General features: G+C 42.9%; 1 protein-coding gene across 2 annotated transcripts in view; it reads right to left on the bottom strand.

Moving 5' to 3' along the window:
• LOC129711269 (cysteine dioxygenase type 1-like) overlaps positions 1-23,325 on the bottom strand; it is a 33,761-nt gene extending 10,436 nt beyond the window's left edge. The window contains exons 1-3 of one of the 2 annotated variants that reach the window (XM_055658791.1): positions 23,304-23,325; positions 17,871-18,089; positions 173-250 (exon numbers count right to left, since the gene is read on the bottom strand). In XM_055658791.1, coding sequence (XP_055514766.1) covers positions 173-250; positions 17,871-18,040 — 248 coding nt within the window. In that variant the 5' untranslated portion in view covers positions 18,041-18,089; positions 23,304-23,325. Of the gene's footprint in view, positions 1-172; positions 251-17,870; positions 18,146-23,303 lie in introns of those variants that run through there. The other variant, XM_055658790.1, reaches the window with a different exon arrangement.
• Positions 23,326-27,651: the final 4,326 nt, after the last annotated feature.

Raw genomic sequence — 27,651 nt, 5'->3', positions numbered from 1 at the left:
TGTTGGAAATGGTATTGGATTGACAATGTCATTTTAGTAACTATCCGTAGGCCATATGTGGAAAAGGGACACTTGGCTAAGGATTGACTGGGCACCTGAAATATTCCACCGACATTTTTTTATTGACTCCAAAAGAATATCTATGACATTCTTCTCTTTGGCTTTGCTGTACCTGCCATGGCCTTCTCCCCAACATAGGATCATCAGGTTGAACTTTCCATTTCCTTCATCTACCAGGTTTCGAGTATATCTACAAAAAAACATGAGTTTAATTAAATTATGGAAATTAGCTTAAAATGATCCTTTGGTGAGGCATTCCACACTTGCATCTGTAACGCCTTCCTTCCTCTTGAACCATGGTTTGTCCTCTACTAAAGTGGACCTTGACCACATCTCATCTATTACCTACATCCCTACTTTCTCTACCTCCCCATCGGGGCAGAGCAAGAACAGAGTTCTCCATGTCTTTACCTTCCAGTCCACCACCCTCTTTGTTCAACAGATTATCCTACATAATTTCCATGAGCTCCACCAAGATTCCACCAAATGACACATATTCTCTCCCCTTTCAGCAATTCAAGATTGCTTCGTTGGCCGGCTCTGTACAGGGGTCGGCCGGTTCAACGTCACCATGCATCACTGGGGGCTGCGATCATCAGCAGCCTGCATGTGTGGAGCAGACCAGCAAACAGCGCAGCACGTCATTTTCGACTGCTTGTCCTCCGCCCCTCTGGTGGAGGGGTAGACCTCATGGCCCTCGACAACAGCACATTAAACTGGTGACAGCGCCTGGAGGGCGTTACATTACCTCTGCTGCCTCAAATGCAAGAAGAAGAAGCTTTGTTTGCAACACTCATTCACTATTCCATTTCCACAAACCATTTCCCCTTGTATGGCACTTTCTTATGCAACCACTGGGGATGCAATATTAGTCGTTTCAACTTCTTCCTTTCTCACCAGTCAGGGATGCAAATGGTCTTTTCAGATAAATTAGTAATTCACTTGCACTTTTTCCATTATTGCATTTGAGGTTAATAATGTGGCCACATCTACAATGGAGAAACCAAATAAAGATAGGACAATCATCTTTGGGAGAACCTGCATTCGGTCTGCAAGAGAGATCTGAAACTTCCCATTGCCTGTCACTTTAATTTCCCATCCCATGCCCATGCATAGCCTCCCATAGCCTTCTACACTAGTACAACAATGCAAGCTTGAAGAACTACTCATCTTCACTTTGGGAAGTTTTCCAGACTTGATATTGACTTCTCTAATGTTAGGTAACTCAATCTTTTACTTTATCCACATCAGAATTTATGCCTGCCATCATTTTGAGCAATACATTATTTAGACAAAGAAGGGTAATCTGATCCTATTTGCTACTGCTACATTAATCTCAGACTGGAAATTCCCAATTTTCTATCCATCCCTCCCACATCTTAGACTGAAAACTACCTGTTTTCCTCTTTCGCAGCTCTGAAATAGGATTCTGGACCTGAAATATTAAGTCTATTTTTTCACAAATACTGCCTGACCGAGAGCCATAGATCTATACAGCATGGAAACAGGCACTTCAGCCCATCTGATCCTAGTTTTAGAATCCTCCACTACAGAGAAAAACTGAGCAATAACTTTATCCCTACTTCTCATGATCTTGTAACTTCAATAAGATCACCCTCGGCATTCTACACTTCAAAGAGAAAGTTCCAACCCATGCACCCTCTCCCTATAACTCAGGCCCACAAACTCAGGTAACATCCTGGTGAATTTCTTTTACACCCTTTCCATCTTGATGATATCCTTCCGGAGGAAGGACAACCAGAACTGCCCACAATACTCCGTGCAGTCTCACCAACAACTTGTACAGATGTAAAAGGATGTCCCAACCCCTGTACTCACTGACTCTCCGATAAATGGCAAGCTGACCAGTTTCCTTCTTTGCCATCTTATCTGCTTTCATGGAACTATGTACCTGTACCTCTCAGTTTCTCTATTGGACAACACTCTCTTGGGGTCTGCCATTTCCTCTGTAACTCCTGACCTGGTTTTAGTTTACCAAAATGTAGCACCATGCAGATGTCCAAGTTAAATTCCATCTGCACTCCTTGTCTGATTTCTCGGGCACATCTACATAGATAGATAGATAGCCTTTATTGTCATTCAGACCGAAGTCTGAACGAAATTGCAGCAGTCATACATATAATACAATAAAAACAACAATAAACACATATTAACATCCACCACAGTGAGTCCACCCAGCATCTCCTCACTGTGATGGAGGCAAAAGTCTTAGGTCTGCAGTCTCTTCCCTCCTCTTCTCCCTCTGCGCTGAGGCGATACCCCCCGGGCGATGTTATAAATCAGTTATGCGGCTCAAACCCGGGGTGGTTGAAGCTGCTGCCCACCAGTCCTGCAGACACAGCCACTGGCCCGCGGCCGAACCCCGGACTCAGGCCACCACCGCCAGAACACCGTCCCAGCCACCCTCACGTGAGTACCGCACCGTCTTCAGCCTCGGGCTGGGCCGCCCCGACATGGGCGCCGAACCTCCCCCGGACCGGGCCGCCCTGACATGGGCGTCGCTTCTCCCTCGGGCCGGGCCGCCCCGACTTGGGCGTCGCTTCTCCCCCGGACCGGGCCGCCCCGACTTGGGCGTCGCTTCTCCCTCGGGCCGGGCCGCCCCGACTTGGGCATCGCTTCTCCCTCGGGCCGGGCCGCCCCGACTTGGGCGCCGAACCTCCCTCGGGCAGGAGCGCCGCACCTCCCCGAGCTCTGCCACTCCGACGGGAGCCTCGTTCCACCCTCGGGCTGGCCGCCCTCACGGGAGCGTCCCAACCTCTTCCAGCCCTGAGCCGGACCACCCTCACGGGAGCGAGCTCAGGGCGAGTCCTGACGGGCTCTGCCTCCGGAGCCTCGAGGTCGTCAGCTCCATTATGCCTCAGCGCAGACGGAGGCAGAGAAGGGGAATACGACAAAAAGGTCGCATTCCCCCGCAGGGAGAGACTGCAAACCCTGTTTCAACCCCACCCCCCCAAAACACAAACTAAAAACCAAAAACTAGACTAACCAAAACAAAATAAACAACGCAAAAAACACAAAACAAACGGGACTGCCGGTGAGCCGCTGCAGCCAGAGCCGCGTCGCCACTCCATCTTGCTGTAATCTTAGATACAACTGTTCACTACACAACCAATTTTGGTACTGACCATGTGAACCAGATTGTCATCCAAGTTGTTAATATAAATGATAGACCACTGATCCATGTGTCACAGGCCCCCAATACGAATAACAAAACCACTGCCACCTTCTGTCTTCTTCCACCAGTCCACTTTTGTATCCACTTGGTTATCTTACCCTCGATCCATGTGATCTGAACTTGCAAACTAGCCTACTGTGCGGGAACTTATCAGATGCCTTGCTAAAGTCCATGCAAATAACATCTACTGCCCTACACTTGTCATTCTTCTTAATCACCTTTTTAAAAAACACAATCAAAATTAATCCGTCCAGTGCAACCTACACTTTCTAGCTAACTACACCCAATTCGGGCAAGTGGCAGAGCATTATCACTCCATGCTGTGCTCCAAATGGTGTTAGTGGTAATAAACATGTAGTTTAACAGGGTGGTCACACGCAAGGACAGATTATCCTCTCCAGCTTTTAATAACACAATTTGAGAGGATGAACCATCAATGTTAGACTGACTCTCACGATTAAACTCTGGATATTATGATTACAGGTATTTTTTTCCCCCAATTGATCTATGGTCTAAAACAAAGACAAAGGAGGAAAATACCTGCAGTGTAAAGAATATCCAGTACCATATATTTTATGACAGTAGTACAGAAATTCACGTGATTGGCAATGGATGTCTTAGGCTGTGCTAAGGAATTGGATAGCGTATTTTCTTGAGCAGATTGCTTACCTGATCACATGTTGGAAGAACTTTGCCCTGTAGTATATTGTATATAAAAATTACATTCTATTCTTAAATAAATGCAAGTAATGCATCACATTGACATGCTTCAGGAAGTGAAGTAGCCCACACGTGCATGTTACAAGACCTGGACAAAGTTCAGGTATGGGCTGATACGTGGTAAGTAACATTCATGCCACAAAAAATACCAAGCAATTACTATTTCTAAAAATGTTAAAAGTATCTACCGTAAACATTCAATAGTATTGTCCCATTCAAAGACCCATGGATTCCCATAGCTTCATTAACTGCACTTCCTTCCGCACTGCTTCCTGGAAGGACTCCATTTAATTCTCCTAGTTTCTCCATCTCTTTTATATCCAGCTAATGTGCCATATGATATACCAGATGTCTTCCTTCTACCCAAATATATTTGCTTTTTGCCGTACAAACATTTGCGATTGAAGGAAAAGACGGGCAAGGCAATGTGGAGTATTTAAAAGTTAGATGCACTTAAAGATGCAAATAACTTGAAAAGTTATAAGAGGTAAAGATGTTTTTTCTGTCAATGCTTTTGGGTTCAGTTCCCCTGTGGGAGCTTCTTTCCCCCTATTATCGAGCTTCTGAACGGTACTTCCATAAGCCAAGGTACTGTCCGATTCACCTGTAGCCCATTGTAGATATTGGATTTCTCTATCAAACTGATGCACTACAATGCTTAGAACTATATTCTACACTATGTATCTTCCCAGTTGCTCTATCTATTGTACTTGGGTTTGACTTGATTGCATTTATATCTGATATCGGTATACTGTATCTGATCTGTTTAGATAGCTTCCAAAACAAAGCTTGTACCTCGGTACTTGTGACAATGATAAACCTAAAAGAGTAATTGTTGATAACAGTAGACTTTCACCAATTTCACCAGGCGCATAAATGGTCCTTTGAACACAACAGCTACAGCTTAGACTTCATCAGAATTTGGATGTGAATTTTATTAAGATGCCCCTGCAATACTGTATATAATAATGTCAAAACCACTGCAGTTCTGAAAAAACATCACCACCAAACAGCCATTCCATCAAGGCAGAACCCTGCATCCCAGCCTCGAGAAAGTTTTGCCTACAGCTAGTTTTCTTGTCCTGCAGAAAGGACTACAGTTGTGTTAAAATATCCCAAGGCATCATTTTCAAAAGAACAAGGAGTTCTTCCAATGTTCTCGACCAGATTTCTTTTTTGAGGACTGCCAAAGTAATTTATCTAACCATTCATTTAATTTGCTCTTTATAGAAATGTGGGTGGAGCAGGCTGCATAAGCAAAGTGACTACACTTTAAAGACACTCACTGGTTGTAAGAAAATATGAGACAGCTTGATAAAGCACCTATATTAACAACCTATTTTTCTTTCTTTATTGCTATAAGGTAGCAATTTGAATTTGAAGTACTCCTTTTCCGTTCTGCAAACAGCAAGATTGAAAATTATTAAGTTCCATCTAGTCAATTAAAATGTCAGATTTTGACAATCACTTTTTATCAAGTAGTTCAAAGTTGAAGCCAGAGATGAGGTGAAATGATGTAAAGTTGCCTGTTCTTCACCAAGTGTACTATTCTTAGGATATGCTATTTTGTGTGGATTTTGTTTTTTTTTCTTTGAACAATATTTCCCGTCTCAATCTTGAAACTGTTCATTATGCCTTCTTAAATAATGATAGACATAAAATGCTGAAGTAACTCAGTGGGACAGGCAGCAACTCTGGAGAGAAGGAATGTATGACGTTTCGGGTCAAGACCCTTCTTCAGACTTCAGATTGAAATAATGAGACAGTCTTCTTCATGTGCAGCCCTTCAGGATTGATGATTATTTGCTTCCACTCCAGCTTTGTGGAATCCAAGGTGGTAAATGAGGTCAAGAGGGGAACCATAGCCTCTGTTGCAGTTGGGACAGGAGCTGGCTGACAAGTCTTCAAAGTTCTCCATATCACCCCAAATGCCTCTTAACAGAACGTCTGTTTTGAGATCTGCTGCTGGGTATGTGAATGATGTACTTCACCGTTGTTACATATTACATAGAAACCATAATGCCAGTCACACTCTGGACCCCTGGTCAATTAACTGAGCCAAATGCAGGAACACTCAAGACTACCGTATAATCGGATGTCAGATTATCAGAGTTTTACCGTATTGGGGACCCAGGGGATTGAAATGTACTGTTTTGGGGCACTATGACCTCATGGTGGATAAAAGCTAAATTAGAGCAGTTCACTCAGAGCCTGTAAGTTGTAACCTCCTGTTACACATGCAAAGTCTGCTCCCATCTTCACACACACATACATACACTGAATGGAGACTTGGTTTTGAGTGCTCACTATGTGTGAACAGGTGTGCACATCTTAGCCTGAGTGCAAGCCAGGACATGTTCAGGTGACCTTGAATTCACAGCCAGGTGCTTGGTGACCAAGTATATTTTATTATTAACTGGAGACTCTGGGTCAGACTAAGAATTATGTCAGCTGTCAATAGATTTCAATTGTCGGCCACATATCTTACTATAGATTTAATTTTTAGGGGTGGGCCTTATTAGCATAAAATTGCATTTGAAAGTTAAATTCAATGCAATAGTCTGGGTGACCCACAAACTAGAAAAGGGTTTGGAGCACAGAATTCTAGCTAAAGCAGCTTCAACCCAGTGATCAGTGGCATTCACAGAAGACTGTTGCTTCCTCCCGATCTCCCACAGACTTGGCTCAGTGCTCTTCTGGAGTTGGATTGTCATGGAACTTGCTCCACCCAGAGGATTGTTCCGAAAACACTGAATGGTCTCTTGTGTACATCTTAAAAATTTGGCGAATGTTTTGAAAGGACCTGCTACTGGCTGGCACTCGGGCTGGCAATCAGGCCACTTAGTAATATATCAGGGAGGATTCAGATAATCTCATGAAATGCACGAATAGAAAGTTAATTTGCATGGTATTGTCTTTTTACGTCAGAAGGCTTTCAAATCTGTTAAATATAAGACATTCGGGTATGAAATGTACAATCAATTTAAACTTTATAGCTTATTAAGTTTATTTTGCACACATATAGAAATTGTTGCAGTATTCAACCCCCTTTACTCTGATACCCCTAAATAAAATCCAGTGCAACCAATTGCCTTCAGAAGTCACCTAATTAGTAAATAGAGTCCACGTGTGTAATCTAATCTGAGTATAAATACAGCTGTTCTATGAAGGCCTCAGAGGTTTGTTAGAGAACATTAGTGAACAGACAGCATCATGAAGCCCAAGGAACACACCAGACAGGTCAGGGATAAAGTTGTGGAGAAGTTTAAAGCAGGGTTAGGTTATAAAAAAAATCCCAAGCTTTGAACATCTCACGGAGCACTGTTCAATCCATCATCCGAAAATGGAAAGAGTATGGCACAACTGCAAACCTACCAAGACATGGCCGTCCACCTAAACTGACAGGCCGGGCAAGGAGAGCATTGATCAGAGAAGCAGCCAAGAGGCCCATGGTAACTCTGGAGGAGCTGCAGAGATCCACAGCTCATGTGGGAGAATCTGTCCACAGGACAACTATTAGTCGTGCACTCCACAAATCGGGCCTTTATGGAAGAATGGCAAGAAAAAAGCCATTGTTGAAAAAAAGCCATAAGAGGTCCCATTTGCAGTTTGCCACAAGCCATGTGGGGGACACAGCAAACATGTGGAGGAAGGTGCTCTGGTCAGATGAGACCAAAATGGAAGTTTTTGGCCTAAATGCAAAACGCTATGTGTGGCGGAAAACTAACACTGCACATCACCCTGAACACACCATCCCCACTGTGAAACATGGTGGTGGCAGCATCATGCTGTGGGGATGCTTTTCTTCAGCAGGGACAGGGAAGCTGGTCAGAGTTGATGGGAAGATGGATGGAGCCAAATACAGGGCAATCTTGGAAGAAAACCTGTTTGCAAAAGACTTGAGACTGGGGCGGAGGTTCACCTTCCAGCAGGACAACGACCCTAAACATACAGCCAGAGCTACAATGGAATGGTTTAGATCAAAGCATATTCATGTGTTAGAATGGCCCAGTCAAAGTCCACACCTAAATCCAATTGAGAATCTCTGGCAAGACTTGAAAATTGCTGTTCACAGAGGCTCTCCATCCAATCTGACTGAGCTTGAGCTATTTTGCAAAGAAGAATGGGCAAAAATTTCAGACTCTAGATGTGTAAAGCTGGTAGAGACATACCCCAAAAGACTTGCAGCTGTAATTGCAGCGAAAGGTGGTTCTACAAAGTATTGACTCAGGGGGGCTGAATACATTTGCACGCCACACTTTTCAGTTTTTTATTTGTAAAAAAATTTGAAAACCATGTATCATTTTCCTTCCACTTCACAATTATGCACCACTTTGTGTTGGTCTATCACATAAAATCCCAATAAAATACATTTACGTTTGTGGTTGTAACGTGACAAAATGTGGAAAAGTTCAAGGGGTATGAAAACTTTTGCGAGCCACTGTATATCATGGAATTGGTGTAAATTTGTACAATAATTGGTATGGATACAGTAGGCTATAGAATTAATGCCAGTGTGGCATAACTCCATGACTCTCAGTTGACAAATACAGAAGAGAGCATAGGAATGGTTTGATAAACTGCAATTGCGGCCATCATGGAAGCACGGGATGGAGGATCAGAGCCCTATATCCCAATTTCTATTATCTGATGACATCAAGCGATGTGACCAAGGGGTGAATATAAAATCAAATTTTAACATGTTGAAGGATCCAGGAAAATACTGTCCTTGGACTAAGGATTCAACTTGGGTTTAACTGGAATAAATACAAAGTAATGCAGTGGCAAGAAGAACAAAACAGGTAGCTAAGGATAGAAAGAGTTTGGAAATAATGATCAACCTTTCAGTGTAAGCATACTGTTGTCTATACTATTGTCTTCCACCTATTATTTGGATGGCACAGTGGTGCAGTGATAGAGCTGCTGCCTCACTACGTCAGTGGGCCGAAATGCCTGTGTCTGCGCTGCATTTCGAAGCGAAGCTATTGTCAATAAGATTAACAGTACATGGCGAGTGATCTCAAGGACACCTTATTAGACTGGGAGCAAACTATTATCATTTTGCACAGATACTAGCGAAGCTACTTTTGGAATGTCACATCAGTATTAAACATCCATCTTCAAGATGAGAATACAAAGAGGAAACTACAGGATAATAGGATTTTTGAACTGGTGATTGCAAAGCATGAAGGGGGACTAACAGGTCCAAACTAGATTTTTACTGACAAAATACTTTTAAAAACAAAGGTTTTACAATTTGCAAAGTAAAATGATTGAATGTGATGCATGAATTATAATTAATAGTGGTAATGACATGGTAAGCAGGTGTATAAAATGAACAAGTTCAAATTCCTAAAGCATTGCAGGATTGAAGATATTGTCCCGATGTACTGAAACTACTGATTAAGCTGATAGTCTCTGGGAGCTTGTCATTCTTTAATATTAGTGTTCCTGCCAAGGAATGGGTTGTCTAGTGCCAACTCAAAGATCAACTTTAAATCTATCCTGTAACTGAGCGGAAATAAATCAACAGCAGCAAGTTAGGTGTACTCTACAAAAGTTTCCTTCATTTTATGCCTTCATCTGGATCAACTTTTTGAAGCATTGGGATATCTTCCAGTTACATCAAAGATCATTTGTTGTCTTATGCTTAGACATGCAAATCTCCTTCCCAGTTATGCAAAGAATTGCTGTACTCAACAAAACTGCTGTGGTAATGTTCACAATTTGGTTAATTTTGCAAATTTCTCTAAACAATACATCTTAAATGTATTTAATTGTGAACATAGCAGAGCATCTTAGAGAAATAAACTCAAGCCCACTGGTAAATGTTTATGGGCATCTCCAAATCCCAGGAATGGCCACGTGTGAGCAAGGTGCTCTGCGCATCTCCATTGCTGTGTGTTTCAGCTGTGTCAGTGTGGTTGCTGTAAGGCAAGAGGAAAAACTAGCATAAGGTCTTATTCAAGAGTGCACAAAGGCTGACTGTTGAGCAGAACATTCTGGTCTCTGGATGTACTGTACAGGATTATAATGAATTTATATATCATTGATTAACTTATTGAATAAAACAAATCATCAAAAATTCCAGTGCACACCTAGTCAATCGAGCCATCACAAACACTAATATTTTACTCAGCATGGGGCACCAACTCAAATTCTACTTTTACACGTATTTCCCTTTCCTGTGCATCTTTGACAAGTAATTATCTGATTCATGGATTACATAACAGTGAAAACACACGTACATTTAATTTCTAAACCAATGTTATTTTCTCACTTTCCTACAACTCCCCTTTGTGCTTATCTGAATTGTTTGCCACATACAGAATAATTCTTCAATATTTCAAGTTTTTCACCTTCAATATTTTCCGATTTTATTAAATATTTTTAGCATTTTAATCTATTGCAGAGAAATTTGTATTTTAACTCTGGGACAGTTTGGCCCACAGAACCAATAGTGCCTTAACATCCCAAGTTCATCAACACAGTTATGGTCTCCAATGTTAAAAGGGAAGATCATCTCCATCAGGGTGGGACAACACAATCTGATTGCCCTGAAAAATTAAAAAACGGCAGATGCTGGAGGTTTAAAATAAAATCAGAACATGCTAGAAGTATTCAGCGGGTTAAGCAGCACCTGTGGAGGCAGAAATAGAGTTAATGTTTCCAGTCTGAAACATGACTGTTTTTTTTTCCACAGATGTTGCCTGACCTGGATGATCAGCCATGATCATATTGAATAACAGTGCAGGCTCGAAGGGCCAAATGTTTTACTCCTGCACCTGTTTTTCTATGTTTCTATGACCTGTTGAGTTTTTCCAACATCCTCTGGTTGTCCTGATGTTGTTAACATTTACAGAATACCTTAATATTCTACATTCTGTGCAGTTATCTCAAGGCCGCTTAAGCGACCAGGCAAAAAGATTGTCCAGTTTGCTGCTTATTGCCTGTGTGAATTGCTGTACAATTCGCCAACATTGCAACAATGACTGTACTTTAAAAGTAACTCATTGGAAGTGCAGGGTTTGCTGAGGACATAATCAAGTGGTAATGAAAGTTTCATTTCTCCCTATCTTCATGGGCATGGTCCATATAATTTTCCTGAAAGTTGCAACCAGAACTGAACACTGTGTAATCATCAGCAGAAATATCCACGGGACTTCATGGATGGACGGAAGGTTATTGAGGAAGCAACGAGTTTACGAGTAGAATACAACTCTGGGAAACTCGGGCAATGATTTCCTGGGCCTCCAACACAAAATGCCTCTTATGGTTTGTTACTGGAGGGAAGTAATTGAGTGGTTCTCAGCTGCAGCTTCAAATAGCAGAGACTGATCACTGCATGACTTCCATATCAAGGTAGAAAAGATAATTTCAGATCATTGACTTCCTAAATGTCATTATGTTTGTTCAAAACAAACTATTTTACATTTCAACAGACTGTGTACACATGAATGCAACATCTTGGCTGTTGCGCTGGAAACTTGTGTAATTCAGAATTATAAATGCCTCTTGCCAAGTGGGTCTAATAAAGCTGCAACATTAACATTTTTTGGACAAAGTGAAACATTTTCCAGGTATGTATCCTCCACTAAAAATGGTACAAATTCAGTACAACTAATTATTGACTCATGGATGTACTTTCAACTATCAATAAACTATGGGTGGCTTTGACTGAGAAAACAAGTGGCACTATTTCACCACAACCTGCTCAGCGGGACTGTTCAATTCCAAGTCAAATAATGATTTTGGGCCAAACATTGTGAAAGTCTGAATTCCAGAGGTGGCGTGCGAGTGGCTGCCCTTGACATCAAAGCAGTATTTGGCAAAATTTCTGATATCAACTGTATTTAAAGCCAACATGGATGAGTAGCCTGGACTATAATGCAGGATAAATTTGTCTGCATGCGTGGAAGGCCATCCATCTGTTGATCATTCCCTTAAACATCAAATACTTATGCTGTTGTTAATTTGACATTCAGAAAAAAGAGGAAAATTGTGTTTGGCAACATCGTACGTGGCAAGGAATAAAGTGGAACCATAGATCATGGCAGCTTTGAGATACAGTAGAGTGAATCTTTGTTATTACACACAGGTCTGTTCCTTCGTTTCTCTTCCCATAGATGTGGCCTGACCCGCTGATTGGTTCTAGCATTTTATGTTTCTGTTTTAGACAATGGAACATTATCTCCACAAGGACAACGTGGATGTCATCGCTGCTAATCCTGTGGCTGAAGGAAGCATGAGGTACCTTTGCTCAGGTTTGCTTGCTTGTGTTTAACCTGTTAACATGAGATTTCATGAAGTTCAATGACAGTGGAACTCCTTGTGGCACTCCTTCAGGGCTGTGTATAACTGCGACATCACCTGCAGTAGGTCTGTTTGCATGAAACAGTATCCACCCAGTATGAATGTCAGACTAGTTCAGAAGGTTGGCTGGGAGTTGTGATATCTTTGAGATACGAAGTGACGGCAGCAGTCATAGCCCTTTAACCAAATATCACCCGGCTCTTCACAAGATGAAAAATAGCTTGCGAGAATTCATTTTGTATCATATTCTTTCTCATAAAATGCATGAAGCACACATCCTTTGTTTCATATTCACCATCAACATTGTTCACTTCCACTGGTTCTTCATTTTCACCAAAAATTACATTGGAATAATGCACGCACTCTTTCTCTTCTTAGACTGTCCCTAGGGGCAGTGAATGACTTGCTTCCACTCTTGCTTTGTAGAATGTGACATGGCTCTTGAGCCCAGTGTCAGGACTATTGGCTTTGCCACAGAAGGGATAGGAGCTGGTTGATGGAGCCAATGAGTGGAGCATTTGTGAGGCACCTTCTGCTCCTGCAGGGCTTCTATGTGCTCCTCCTCCACTGAGTGGTTATGGCCCAGAGCTTCCCAGCAGTGGCATTTCTAGAGAGGATGTTGCATTTATTTAAAGAGGCTTTGATCACATCCATGAATCCTTTTCACTATCTGACTGATAATCTCCCATGAGGGAGCTCAGGTAATTGAGAGGCAGGCTTTGGAAATCTGATGGCAGGCATGTGAACAATCTAGTCTGCCCAACTTAGTGGAATGACAGTAACCAGAACCTCAATCCGATTCAGATTCAATTTTAATTGTCATTGTCCAGTACAGAGACAACGAAATGCATACCACCAATGGTAATGGTGGTCAAGGTGAAGACATCGATTTCCATGTCTTTCCAGTGAATTTAGAGGATGTTACAAGGACAGCATTGGTGATATTTTCCTTGAAGTAGTTGCTGTGTGTAGGCCTTCTCAGGAGCCTGCAAAGCATTAGGAATCACTGGCGAACTGTGTATTTCATGCTAGATCTCAGATCTTAATCTACAAAAGCCTTTTTCCTCAATTGACCATAGAATGTGCTTGAAGGTGGCTTCATTGTCAAAACCCCTTGAAGGTGGTTTCATTGTCAAAACCCCACTTTGCCTAGAGGTATGGAAAGTGATCCATGTTTACCAGGCTCTCACTATTAACTTTTCCAATAGGAAGGAAACATGGTGCAGGAAGGACAAGTTGGTAAGGGACATCGTTGAGTGTAACTCTCATACTTCAGTGATCACACAGAAACAGGTTGGGTAGAGATTAGTCCATTTGGATGTGCAAAACAAAGTTCAAATTAATAAAGTTAAGTTCTAAGAAATAAAGAACCTTCGACCTGGAACGTTAACTCCGGTTCCCTTTTCACAACTGTCGACTGAACTATGAAGTGCTTTCTTCATTTCCTGTATATGCTGCATAAATGTATACAGTTCCATTAATGTCATGAAACTTGCAAGTATATGCCTAATAGTAAGAAAAATGTGCCAGATCAGGGAGTGGGAAATTGAAGATGACGCCAAATACTTAGTTTTTAATAGATCTGAGGCTTTTTAAAGGTAAAGGGATGCAAGAAAGGAGATGCAAAAAGTAGATATGGGGTGCTGACGCATTGCCATGTATAAGCTTCGTAAAATTAAAGGTATCAAACATCAAAACCTCATTTTCAAAGCAAAAGTGGATGAATTAGTCAGATACTGGATGTTGGCTAAGAACTGACTTTTGCAAATTGCTTCCATTCTTGGGAAAAATAAAATGATTTAAAATAAAATATAAAACTGTAGTGAAATGCAGTACTGTTGTGGCAGAACCACTATTATTAAAATTATTAAATTATTAATGTAAAGATGAACTTCCCTTGTCCACCAGATCTTTACCTTGTCTTAAAATTGCATTCACAGGTTCTTGCGGTTACTTGGCTCCATCTTAAGTGCACAGTTTGGCTTTCATCCATGCCAACTCAGAGCATTTCATTCCTCACTAATTGTCTCACATTCCCATCACCTCCACCCCTCATCCACACACTAAGGGAAATTTACCATGGCCAATTAACCTACAAACCTGCACATAGAAAAATAGGTGCAGGTGTAGGCCAGTTGGCCCTTTGAGCCAGCACAGCCATTCAATATGATCATGGCTGATCATCTAAAATCAGTACCCTATTCCAGCTTTTTCCCCATATCCCTTGAATCCTTTAGCCCTAATAGCTAACTCACTCTTGAAAACATCCAGTGAATTGGCCTCTACTGCCTTCTGTGGCAGAGAATTCCACAGATTCACAACGCTCTGGGTAAAAAAAATGGTTCCTCATCTCAGTCCTAAATGGCTACCCCTTAGTCTTAAACTGTGACCTCTGGTTCTGGAATATTTGGGATATGGAAGGAAGTCAAACCCCCCTTGGGATACCTACTTGATCACAAGGAGAATGTACAAACTCCCAACATCCTGGTCAGGATTAACCAGGGATTCTGGAGCTGTGAGGCAGCAGCTCCTCCAGCTGTGGCACCACATTAATATGTAAGGCTTTGTACTCTGATGTAACTGGCATCCTGTTGCATTTTTAACTTATGACCACACAGAGTGTTAATTAACATGATTGCAAATGGAATCATTCATAACTTCTGCTTTCTTTGGTTATCCAGTTCGAGGGGAGAGATGGAAGGTGAGTCATGGTGAGTTGCTGCAGTACAGATGCAGAGCGAGAGAAAGTAGCGGATGGAGTGCCTATCTAGTGGACTGCTGTGTCTTGTATAATGTCTAGCTTCTTCAGTGCTGTTGATGTTGCACTCATCTAGGTAAGTGAAGAATATCCCATCACGCTCCTGAGTTGAGCCTTGCAGATGGTGGATAGGGTTGGGGAGTTACGATTTACTTTTTACACTTCTCCTAGCATTTGACCTGGTCTTGCAACCGCAATATGTATATGACTACTCCAGTTCAGTTTCCTGTAAATGGTAACCCCCAAAATATTAATACTAATTCAATGATAGTAATGCCATGGAATGTCAGGGGGTGATAACTGGATTTTCTTTTGATGGACATTGGCATTGCATGGCACTTATGTGCCGTGAATATTACTTGAATATTATGCACATAACTTTGTGCCAGTGAACATTTCTAGGTCGTGGTAAAGGAATTTTGCCACCCAAAAATTGCCACCCATTTTTCCACCCCCCCCCCCCCCCCCCCCCCCCCCCCCCCCCCCCCCCGGGTTTGTAATCTGGGATTTTGCTATGTTTCTGCCAACAGTTCAGAGAAAACCACAGAAGGAACATCAATGTTCATTTTACCTTTTCATCTCTTTCTACTTCTAGTCATAAACGAATATTCATTTCTTATTTCATTTACTGATAACCATATATCAGCCACATTATTTTATTTCATACAAATGGGCAGATAAAAAAAAAACCTTTGTACTGGATTATTCATCCAGACATCAAGATGAATAATCCAATTCAAATTTTCCTGCTACAATTAAAAAAATTTGAATTCACTTTTATAAAAGATTGATACAATTTGGGGTGGCTATGAGATGTATTAGTTTGCTGTAAGATCTAAACAGGTTTACTGCTTCGTGATGTAAAATACATAAGGGATTGACTACAAACAGTATTCTACCTGTGCAAAACCTAAATCAAAAGGCATTGTAGATGATTTGATCGATGATTTGCCTGAAACATTAGATTTCTTTAATAAATCTGTGTTTCCTGACATCAGTATTGGAAGATATTATCCTTTTAATGCCTATCTAGTAAGGACTATATACAAAGGTTCATTACATGTAGGAAGCTACATATGTGTCACTGAATTATATAGACTGAAAATTCAGATTTAATCCTGGGATTCTTTTACTCATCTTTCCAAAAAAAATGGGATTTCTGGCATCTCCTCGGGGCATCCCAAAATCTTTCATGAACAATTATGTCATTATTGCAAATGTAGTAAGTGCAGAACCAATTTCTGAACAACGAAGTATCCCTGATTGGTTTTATGGCAAACAGGGCCTGGGTCGGCTTCCAAAGATAACTCTTTCAGGAACACCCTGGATATTATGGGCTGAAACCTCTGATTCAAATGAAAATTTAAAAAAAGCTGGAAACACTCAGCAGGTCAGGCAATATCTATTGAAAGAGAAACATAGTTAACCTTAACTATGTTTAACTTTCCACAGATGTCGCCGAACCTGCTGAGTGTTGCCAACATATTCTTCTTTTATTTCATATTTCTGGCTGATAACTAACCCTTCCAGTTTGTTTTAGATTTCAGGAAATTATGTAAAAAAAAATACGCCCCTCGGATTTGGCTACTTATTGACACAATTCGTTCACAAATAAACAGAAACACAGATTATTGACGTCATGTCAACTCTTGCGACGTTTGTGATAGAAAATAGAACTAGATGATCCCTGATGTATTTCATAGACGTTCTGTTACTGAGTTTAACAACATGGCTTTGAGACCGTAAATTTCAGAGGATGCTTAAACATATCTTTGAGATGGTTAATCAGTTAATGACAGTATAGTAATTACACGGCAAGTGTCAGTAATGGAAGCATTCGCTTTTGCTCCAAGGAGAATGTGAGACTGAGGATTCCAAATTCACCCGATTTCGTTTGAATCGACAGATGACATTGTAATGCAAACCTCCGTCTCTCGTTATCTTTGGGTGATACAAAATGCATTTATCGGTATGAAGTAAAGACGACAATGTTCACGTACCTGGCAACTCTTGCCTTTCGCTGCATCCCTGCATGCAATACCACTGCCATAATAAACTGGTGTGTATACCGGCGATGGACGCAGCTTCCTCTTCTTTAAGACGGACACATTTACCTATAGAAACGGCGTCGCATTAAGATTCCTAGGTCTCTCCCAGAGACGTTAGTATTTTGGAAAAAAAAACAGCAAGGTGTCTCTTGTATTGAATTTACCCACCTTGGTTCAAATGTAATGGGTTTTTAGCAATAACAAAAATACAATGTTGCGCCAGATTTAATAACCATTCACAAGCAAAGCTACGGTACTGCAGACACTTTTACTGCTACATTTAACCTTGGACAGATCAATCAATGATTGCGCCCCATAGAGTGATGTGAGTTTAAGATCGGACACCCGATTCTAAATCGTAGCGAGTAATGAAACCGATTTTAAACCGCCCATTACATTCGTTGCGAGTCACAGTACCATGCATTCAGTTCATAGACGTTAAAAAACTGCTTGGAAATTCACTTGCCGGAGACCGAATAGGAAACGCGCCTCACTCTGACTCACGTTCCAAAGTTTATCGGGATTGGTGTGCTGAACTTAAAACACAAACTCGCAAAACTATTCGACGTGTCAGCAAATTGTTTACTGACATTAAAAACGTGTGAACGGTAACACTCCCACGGGCATCTAACTCCAGTTTTCACGTTTCCCAATGCACGATATTTACATGAAATTTCTAAATTCTAGATCAAAAAGTTTCTTAGTGACTGTTTCTACCAGCGGTCTGCGGACTGACTTCCCATCATTTCACTGCTTCATTTGTTGAAAAGGTCACCTGTATTTGTCGAACTTTGCGAATTGAAGCCACTCTGCTCGGTCACTTTTATACGATTCCATCAGAGTTTGCACCTCTTCCACGTTGACTTTGTCACTGGAGAATATGTCATGAAGTTCTCTGATCAGATCATCCAGACTCTCGGGAACGTGGATCTCCGTTTGGTTCATGTCGTTGCCCACTTGATCCCTGCTCTCGACGAACTAAAGTTCGGCGGATCTGGCAAAATAAAGTAAAAATGATGTCGGGCAGCAGGAAAGTTTATAAACAGCCTGTAGAAAAACGTGGGCGGTCTTTGTGGCAGAGGGAGGAGCTGTAAGGAATGAAAGTGACACGAGTTAATCACCATATTACCACTGACAACAACTGACGCATGGACCCTGCATTGTGAGTCTATGACTCAAAATATAAAGCAGCCTACTGGCTCGCTGATGCATGCATTGTAGCAAAGTAATCTTAAACTGTGCTAAAAACGCTTTGGATTTTTTGTGTTGGAAGGAACTGCAGATGCTGGACACAAAGTGCTGGAGTAACTCAGCGGGTCAGGCAGCATCTCCAGGAAAAAAGAATAGGTGACGTTTCGGGTCGAGACCCTTCTTCGGTCATGTCGCTGTGACACTTGCATTTACAACAAGTTTTCAAGGACCGTGGTGAAATATTAGAAATGATTTACATTCTCCAGGTTCTTGAGGTACATGGTGACGATGCACTCCACACGATGACACTCTATTAAAGATATTTCGCATGTTCTTTTACCGTGAAAGGATTGTGTGCTTCAGCTTCCCCCCCCCCCCCCCCCCCCAACTCTCTGCTTGGTTAATTAAAAAGGACATCAACAAGCTTCAGCACCTGGAATTTGGATTGTATTCATTTCTGGCGCACTCAGTGCCGTGTACAACAAGAACATCCGCCAGTTATGCATGCAAAAACAAACCTCCCCATAAAATAGACCTAAAACATCTTCGATTTAAATCACGGGCTGATTTATACGCAGAATCGTTCATTAAGAAGGAATCTCGCTCCACTTTGTGCTCCCGAAATCACATTATGGCTGCTAGGGTAAGACAGAGGCTTCAAAGTGAGGTACAGAGTGTGCCTGGATTCAGTTAATGCGACACCAAGCATAACTGCACAATGTTTTCGCCAGTGGAGAAAGATGTCGGTGGAACAATCTGGCCAAGCCTATTTGGGTGTTGTTTAGAGAACAATTACATCGAGCCATGTCAGAAATAACTTAATAAATTGATCAGCAATGTCAAGGTGACATAGGTTAATGCAAAAATACAAATCTTTCATGCCGACGTACATATATTCATACATACACACTTATTTGCATTTATTTACACTCACACAGGCTGCAACTTCATTTACACTCTCCATTTTCTCCAATATAAACCCCACTCTGATCGCACCATTGCCAATCCACCCCTGGCATAATTCCCACATAGAGGCTAAGCATGGGCGGCACAGTGGTGCAGCAGCAGAGTTGCTGCCTTACAGCACCAAATACCCAGGTTCATTCCTGACCATGGGTGCTGTCTGTATGCATTTAGTAGGTTCTCCTTGTGACCACGTGGGCTTTCTCCAGGTGCTCTGGTTTTCTCCCACAATCGAAAGACGTGCAGGTTTGTAGGTTAATAAGATTTTGGCAAATTGTCCCTAGCGTGTAGGACAGAACTAGTGAGAAGGATGATCATGGTTGGCACGGACTCGGTTGGCCAAAGGGTCTATTTCCATGTTGCATCTCTGAACTAAACTAAACAGATGCTGGTTCACAAAAAAATGCTGAATTTCTCAGCAGATCAGTCAACATCACTAGAGTACATGGATAGGCAATGTTTCAGTATAATGTATTGAAATGTCACCTAGCCATGTTCTCTATATATGCTGCCTGACCCCCTGGGTTACTCCTACGCGTTCTGTCTTATTTGTGTCCTTTCCATCCCTTTTTAATCCAGGGAGGGCAGCTGCTCTGTAGCCAAATCCTGCCACCTCAACTTCCCATGAGAGGGCCAGTGCTTCTTTTGAGAATGTGATGTCATCACTCGGACTGAGGGGCAGACGACCATCTCGTCCTGGCGACGATCTCCCCTCTGATCTGATCAGTGGGTCCTCGTTGCCATTGACATTGTTACATCAACATGAAGCTCACCTGCGTAACTAGCCTCAGCCCCGTCCTTTCAGGGTCTAGAAGCAGTCCAGTCTGTCTCCAAATGGACCTGAGCAGAATAATCGATGGAAGGAACGGAGGAGCAGGAAGTGGAAGATAGGAATGATGATGCTCACACTGTGTCAATGTGCCCGAAACACTAGCCCGCTCTCCAATCTTTGCCATCTGAGCCTTCGCCACATGGCAATGTGAATAAACCTGTTGTCATTGTTAAACTATTATTCAGACCACCTGCATTCCCATCAAAGTTATTTTCAGTATTTATATTACAAACAACATAAATTGGATCCCAGCACCAATTCCTGTGGAACACCATTTATAATATCACTAGACCAAATGGGACCCGTTGGGTCCCGTCCACCACGCGGGGGGGGGGGGGGGGGGGGGGGGGGGGGGGGCAGCGTCACAGAGGAGGGCTTTTCCCCAAACCCAATATTCCACCACTCACCCATAGGTCCCAATACTCACCGCTCCCTAGAGAGGGAGTGGGGGGGGGGGGGTGATAGAGAGGGAGGGGGGGGGTTGAGAGGGTGGGGGGTTAGAGAAGGAGTAGAGAGGGAGGGGCAGCAGAGGGGGGGGGGGGTCTATAGGGAGGGGGAGGGGTAGAGAGGGAGGGGGACGGGGTAGAGAATGAGGGGGAGGGGTAGAGAGGGAGAGGGGTAGAGAGGGAGAGGGGCAGAGAGGGAGCCAGCTTGAGAGGCCATTGTTACCATTGGCAACATCCCATTGTGATGTGATTGTGACAGTTGGCAGGCAGCTTGAGAGCCCATTGTGATTGGTGCACTGTGAGAGGCATTGTGACATCATCACAGGACGCTCTCTGAGAAAGCGTTTTTTTTTACTTTAAATCATGAATAACTTCAGAAATATAGGTCGGAATGCAACGGGAAGATGTTTATTGTTTCCACGGGGAAAATGTGAGTAGAATATGTGAAAATGGGAAGGCTGTGGCATAGCGTTTGGAAGAAGATAGGAAAAAGCAGAACAGAGTGACACATTGCCGGCACAAACAACGAGTTTTAGTAATACAGATAAGACATAGGAGCAGAATGATAGATGATGTTTTGGGTTGGGACTCTTCTTCAAACTGAAAGGGATGAAGAATGGTAACTTTTTCATTCAGCTAGTCATTCAGCTCAACGAGTCTGCTCTGCTATTTAATCATGGCTGATCTAATTTTCCCTATCAACCTCATTCTCCTTCCTTCTCTCCCATAACCTTTGATGCACTTACTAATCAAGAACCTATCAATCTCCACTTTAAAAATACCCAATGACTTGGCCTACACAACAGTCTGCCGCAATGAATTCCATAGATTCACCACCCTCTGGCAAAATAAATTCCTCTTCAAGTCAAGTCAAGTCAAGTCAAGTCAAGTTTATTCGTCACATACACATACGAGATGTGCAGTGAAATGAAAAGTGGCAATGCTCGCGGACTTTTGTGCAAAAAGACAAACAAACAAACAAACAACCAAACAAACTATAAACACAAAGGATCTTCCTCTTCATTCTAAAGGCATGTCCCTTTATCTTGAGGCTTTGTCCTCTGGTCCTAGACTCTCCCACTACTGGAAACATCCTTTTCATATGCACTCTATCTTGGCCTTTATTTAGTAAGTTTCAATGAAAAAACTCTCATCCTTCCAGGGAGTATGGGTCCAGCATCATCAAATGCTCATCATACATTAATCTATTATCCCCAGGATCATTTCTCATTATATTCTTCTGGACCCTCTCCAATGCCAGCGGATTCTTACTCAGATATTGGGCCCACGTACAGAATTCCAGCCAGAAAAAGTCCCAATATCTTCATACAACTATAGCCCTCTATTTCAAGCAGTATCCTGGTGGACCTCTTTTGCACTCTCATTGCAGCTACCACATGCTTCCTGGATTTTGCACAAAACCACAAATGTGGTCCAACAAAAGTTTTGTACAGCAGCAACATGATCTCCTGACTCTTAAACGCAATGCATTGTCTATGAAGTAAGCATACCACATTGCCTCCCTGCCCTATCCATCTGTGTCACCATTGTCAGGGATCAATGGACTTGTACTCCAAGATCTCTCTGCACATCAGCACTCCAAATATTCCTGCCATTTACTATATATGTCCAACCTAAATTTGACTTCCCGAAGTGCCTTAACTCACACTAGTGTGGAACAAATTCCATCTACCACCGCTCTGCTCTACTCTTGAGCTCTTCTATACCCTGCTGTAGCCTTAGAAAACCACCTTCATTATCTATGACTCCACCAATTTCCCTGTTGTCACAAACTTACTAATCAGATTGCTTATCCCATCATCTAAGTCATAGATATTGCAAAACAAATGTGTCAGCACAGATTCCTACAATCCACCACTTGTAACAGACTTCCAATCAGAAAAAAAGTTCCCATTCTTCATCCCTTTCAGTTTGAAGAAGAGTCCCAACCCAAAACATCATCTATCATTTTTCTCCAGAGATGCTGCCTGACCCACTGAGTTACTACAGCACTCCAGTATTAAATAGTTGTCAATGATGTGTTTGATGGGTCCCATTGCATGATTCTGTGAGCATTTACTTGCCTGCAAAACAACTCGGGGTGACTTGCAGCAGGCAGGAAGTCTTTGGATGATATTAGTGAAAGAGCCCATTCAGCAGTCATGCTCCAACCATGTCTTACTTGGTTCTATGCTTCACCTTCTTGATCCAGAATGCTGTGCCTATCAGATGGGTACATGCAGATTCAAGTAACTTTCCAAAGAAAATTGGATTGCAGTTTAAAAGTAAGGCACACAGAACAATGGGGGAAAGAAAGCGGAGCAGAATTAATTGGTTAGAAGAAACTGCAGATGCTGGTCTAAACCGAAGATAGACACAAAAAGCTGGAGTAACTCAGCGGGATAGGCAGTATCTCTGGGGAGAAGGAATGGGTAACATTTCGGGTTTAGACTGAAGAAAGGTCTTGACCCGAAACATTACCCATTCCTTCTTTCCAGAGATGCTGTCTGTCTCGCTGAGTTACTCCAGCTTTTGTGTCTATCTTAGAATTAATTAGTAGTTCTTTTCGACTACGAGTTTTATGCATGATGAGCTAAATGAGTGACAGATTAAAAAAAGAGGTTTTAAACACAAGTAGGACAAATTTTGACATGATAAGATAGCAATTCACCACAGGAAGCTAGGTTGAATAAATAGTGGAATAAACCGAATGGGTGAACCACGCAATTGAAAGTATTCAAAGAAATATTCTGTGCAGTACAAAACCAGTACATACCTTAAAAAGGCAACCACATTAAACAAATGAAGGAAGGGCGGTATCCAGCTAAAAATATATTTACTAAAATGGAAGAAAGAACAAAATCCAGTGCATTAGAGATGCTATAAAAAGCCTTGGATGGACACAAATAAAATATTTAGAGGAAGAAAAGCGATAAGTTGCAAAACCACTGCAGCATGTTAAATTAACAGCAGAGCTTTTTAATAAATTATTAGCAAAATGGGGTAGATAACCGGAAAGGTTTGCAGAGGTGAAATTTTATTGAAAATAAAGAATGGACTGATATTAAAGAAATGTTTTGAATTCTGCTTCACATTAAGGAACAAACATAAAAATGCAGTTCTTATATGAAAGTCAAAATGAATCAAGTGAAAAAACTAACTGAATGAAAAATGAAAAATATGGTATGGGCTTGCATAGTGACAGTCAAGAGACAAATGTCCAGGTGCTGATAATTTAGTCCCATGGTCATGACTTGGAAAAAGTAAACAAATTGCACACAGATTAATAATTTTCCAATGTTCTTTCATAGACATTCAATTTGAAAATTTGCTACTGTTACTCCATTGGTCAAGGAAAATAACTAGATAAATGCAGATATGTCAGTTGTAAGAAAGTCACCAACATAGATCAGCGGAGATAAATGTAAGTTAAGCAGAGAAGTTCAGCGTAGATGTAAATAAGCTCCTCTAAGCTTCCCCCCAGTCTAGTCCAGTCAATAAAATACTGATTCAAGCACTGTAACAACTAAACTTTATTTTTGGATAGCACAAAAAATCACCCTATACGATAACTAAACCAATCGCAGGTTCGATCCTTGTATCTGCCTGGCCAAGCCCTTCAGCCTCGTGCAAACAGAAACGCTCCAAAAGGTCATGCAGTCCCAAGCGTTCTTCCAGAAGATCGACAAAGGACCTTGTGGGAGCTGCCTTTTATAGGTCCCCAAACCTTGAGGGGCCGAACTACAGAGGGGTAGTCTGTTTACAATCCAATCAAACATAACAACTTACAACAATAAATTATTGACATTTACACAGACCAATAACAGAATCTCCCTAACATTGTTGCAGAAGAGGCTTCCAGATGAAGCTAACAGAGCTTAAATAATGCAACATTCACCCTGGAATCCAAACAGAGGCTTAACACTTTAACCAATCAACACACAGCAGGGTAATTGTCTAGCAACATTATTTACAATATGCACACTTTGTTTGCATTGATCCAATTAACTTCATGCATTTTACATTTCCTTGGATGTCCTCTGCAGAAATCCCATCCATCTGTCAATTGAATATGCAACACTGATCCGGACCCTAGACTTACTGGCACAATTCTGAAGCTTGTCTTATATCTGCAGAGCACACCAGACTTGACCAAAATGGCCTAGCAATACATGAGTCCTTACTAAATTTTGGGTACTATGGCTGCTTGGTGCAAATAAGTTCAAACAAATGCCTCAAAACTCATTGGCCGGCGGTTCATTCTACAGCAAGACAATGATCCCAAAGATACTGCTAAAGCAACAAAGGAGTTTTTCAAAGCTAAAAAATTGTAAATTCTTGAATGACCAAGTTAATCATCCGATCTGAACTCAATTGAGCATGCCTTTTATATGCTGAAGAGAAAACTGAAGGGGACAAGCCCTCAAAACAAGCATGAGCTAAAGATGGCTGCAATATAGGCCTGGCAGAGCATCACCAGAGAAGACACCTGGCAACTGGTGATGCTCATGAATCGCAGACTTCAAGCAATCATTGCATGCAAAGGATATGCAACAAAATACTAAACATGACTACTTTCATTGACATGACATTGCTGCGTCCCAAACATTATCAGGGCTGCCAACTCTCACGCTTTGAGCGTGAGACTCACGCCCTCAAGCAAACTCTCACGCCCTCACGCTCATCAGAAATTTCTCACTCTCAGTGGTGAGAAATTTTGTGATCAACGAAAATTTCAAAACTCGGATGGCAAGCCGGGGCTGCGGGAGGGATGGGAGCAGAACCAGCGGCGGGAACAGATGCGGGGAGCCGGGACTTTCGAGTGTTTGCGGCGCTGTGAGTCGCTCGCTGCAGCTCTGGTCATGGAGCACTCCGGACAGTGCGAGTGTCCCGGGCCGCGGAGCCTTCAGAAGCGTTGTGTCGCTGCCGCAAGAGTCTCTGTGCCGAAGGGACAGACTCTCAAAGGGAGGTGGAGAGAGAGAGAGGGGAAGGAGACAGCAAGACAGGGGGGAGAGAGAGAGGGGGTGTGAGAGGAGAGAGAGGGGAGAGACAGAGGGGGCATGAATGGAGAGAGAGAAGAGGGAGAGGGAGAGGTAGCAGAGAGAGAGGGGGGAGAGTGAGGTGGGAGAGGGGGGGAAGAGAGAGAGGGGTGAGAGTGGAGGGAAAGAGGGAAGAGAGAGGGGGTGGAGAGGGAGTGGAGAGGGTAGGAGAGAATGGGAGAGAGAGAGGGGAAGAGAGAGAGAGAGAGAGACAGAGAGGGGGAAAGAGAGAGAGATGGAGGGGCAAAGAGAAAGAGAGATAGAGAGGAAAAAGAGAGGGGAGAGGGAGCCAGGGGGGAGTGAGGTGAGAGGGAGAAATGGGGAGAGAGAGAGGAGAGAGATGAGAGAGAGAGAGGGGGGGAAGAGAGAGAGGAGAGACCGAGAGATAGGGGAGAATGTGTGGAGAGGAGAGGGGGGGAGAGAGATGGGGAGAGGAGAGAAAGCGAGGGGGAGAGAGGGGAGGAGGGAGGAAGAGAGCGGGGGGGGAGAGAGGGAGGGGGAAAGAGAGAGGGGGGAGAGAGAGGGGAGAGAGAGGGTTAGGGATGAGAGAGAGGGGGAGAGTGAGGTGGGAGGGAGAGAGAGGGAGGAGAGGGAGAGAGGGAGAGAGAGGAGAGAGAGGGGAGAGAGGAGAGGGGGGGGAGAGAGAGGGGGGAAAGAGAGAGGAGGGGGGAGGGGGGGGAGGGAGGGGGGAGGCGGGGAGAGAGAGGGGGGGAGAGGAGAGACAGAGAGGGAGAGAGGAGAGAGAGAGGGGAAAGAGAGGGGGAGGGGAGAGATAGAGGGGGGAGAGAGAGGGGGTTGAGAGGAGAGAGAGCGGAAGAGAGGGGGGAGAGAGAGAGAGAGTCTCTGTGCCGAATTTGCCCAGGTGACCGGCATGGATCAGGCTGCGGCTTGGTGCATCCTGGAGGACAACCAGTGGCTGCTGGAAGTAAGTACCAAGCACAAGGGTAGAAACGGTGGAAGATAGTGGACTTCAAATGGGGGTGGTTAGAGAAAGCATCCTGCTTGCCTGCTAGATTTTCACTTACTGTAACTGCAGGAAAAATGTTCCCGATGTTGGGGGCATTCAGAACTATGGGTCACAGTTTAAGAGTAAAGGGGGGAACAGTTAGGACTGAGATGAGAACAAACTTTCTTCACGCAGAGAGTTGTGAATCTGTGGAATTCTCTGCCACAGAACGCAGTGCAGGCCAATTCACTGGATGTTTTCAAGAGAGAGTTACATTTAGTTATTGGGGCTAACGACATCAAGAGATATGGGGAAAAACAGGAAAGAGGTACTGATTTTAGACGAATAGCCATGATCATATTGAATGGCAATGCTGGCTAGAAGGGCCGATGGCCTGTTCCTGCACCTATTTTCTATGTTTCTATGCTTGACTATATGGCAATAAAACTCGATCACTTGATTTTGAAGCATTCATGCATGGTGGAGGTATAATGTAGTCAAAGAGTGATACAGTGTGAAAACAGGCCCTTCGGCGCAACTTGCCCACACCCACCAACATGTCCCAGCTACGCTACCTGCTTTTGGTCCATACCTCCAAACCTGTCCTATCCATGTATCAGTCTTTTTTCTTAAATGTTGGGATGGTCCCTGCCTCAACTGCCTCCTCTGGCAGCTTGTTCCATATACCCATCACCCTTTGTGTGGATAAAGTTACCCCTTAAAAAGTTACCTCTTAAAAACACTTCATACAAAAAACATTGAAATCATACTTCTACAGTGCACTAAAACATGATTTTAATACATCAAATTTCAAAATGTTCCTACCCTGGGAGGGGGGACCCCCTTCTTCCACACCCTCTCCCCACTCGGTTGCTCCACTCCCTCACCGGGTACCCCCAAGGTCAGTGATCAGTGATCGCACAGCCTCCCCCCTTTCAAAAACGCTCCAATTTAAAGCATATATATTGTATTCAAGTGTAAGTTAAAAGACTCGCTGCAGTATGCACCATATTCCACAATTTCAAGCTGAAAAATGCGAATGTTCCGTACCAATGGGAGTTGTCCAACCTCCCCCCCCCCCCCCCCGGCCGCTATGCTCCCTCGGGCTTGGTCTCTCGCAATTTCTCACTCCCAACTCT

Source organism: Leucoraja erinacea, chromosome 29 (assembly GCF_028641065.1).
Source record: "Leucoraja erinacea ecotype New England chromosome 29, Leri_hhj_1, whole genome shotgun sequence".
Lineage (NCBI taxonomy): Eukaryota > Metazoa > Chordata > Chondrichthyes > Rajiformes > Rajidae > Leucoraja > Leucoraja erinaceus.
This window is presented reverse-complemented; position numbering and strand designations above follow the sequence as displayed.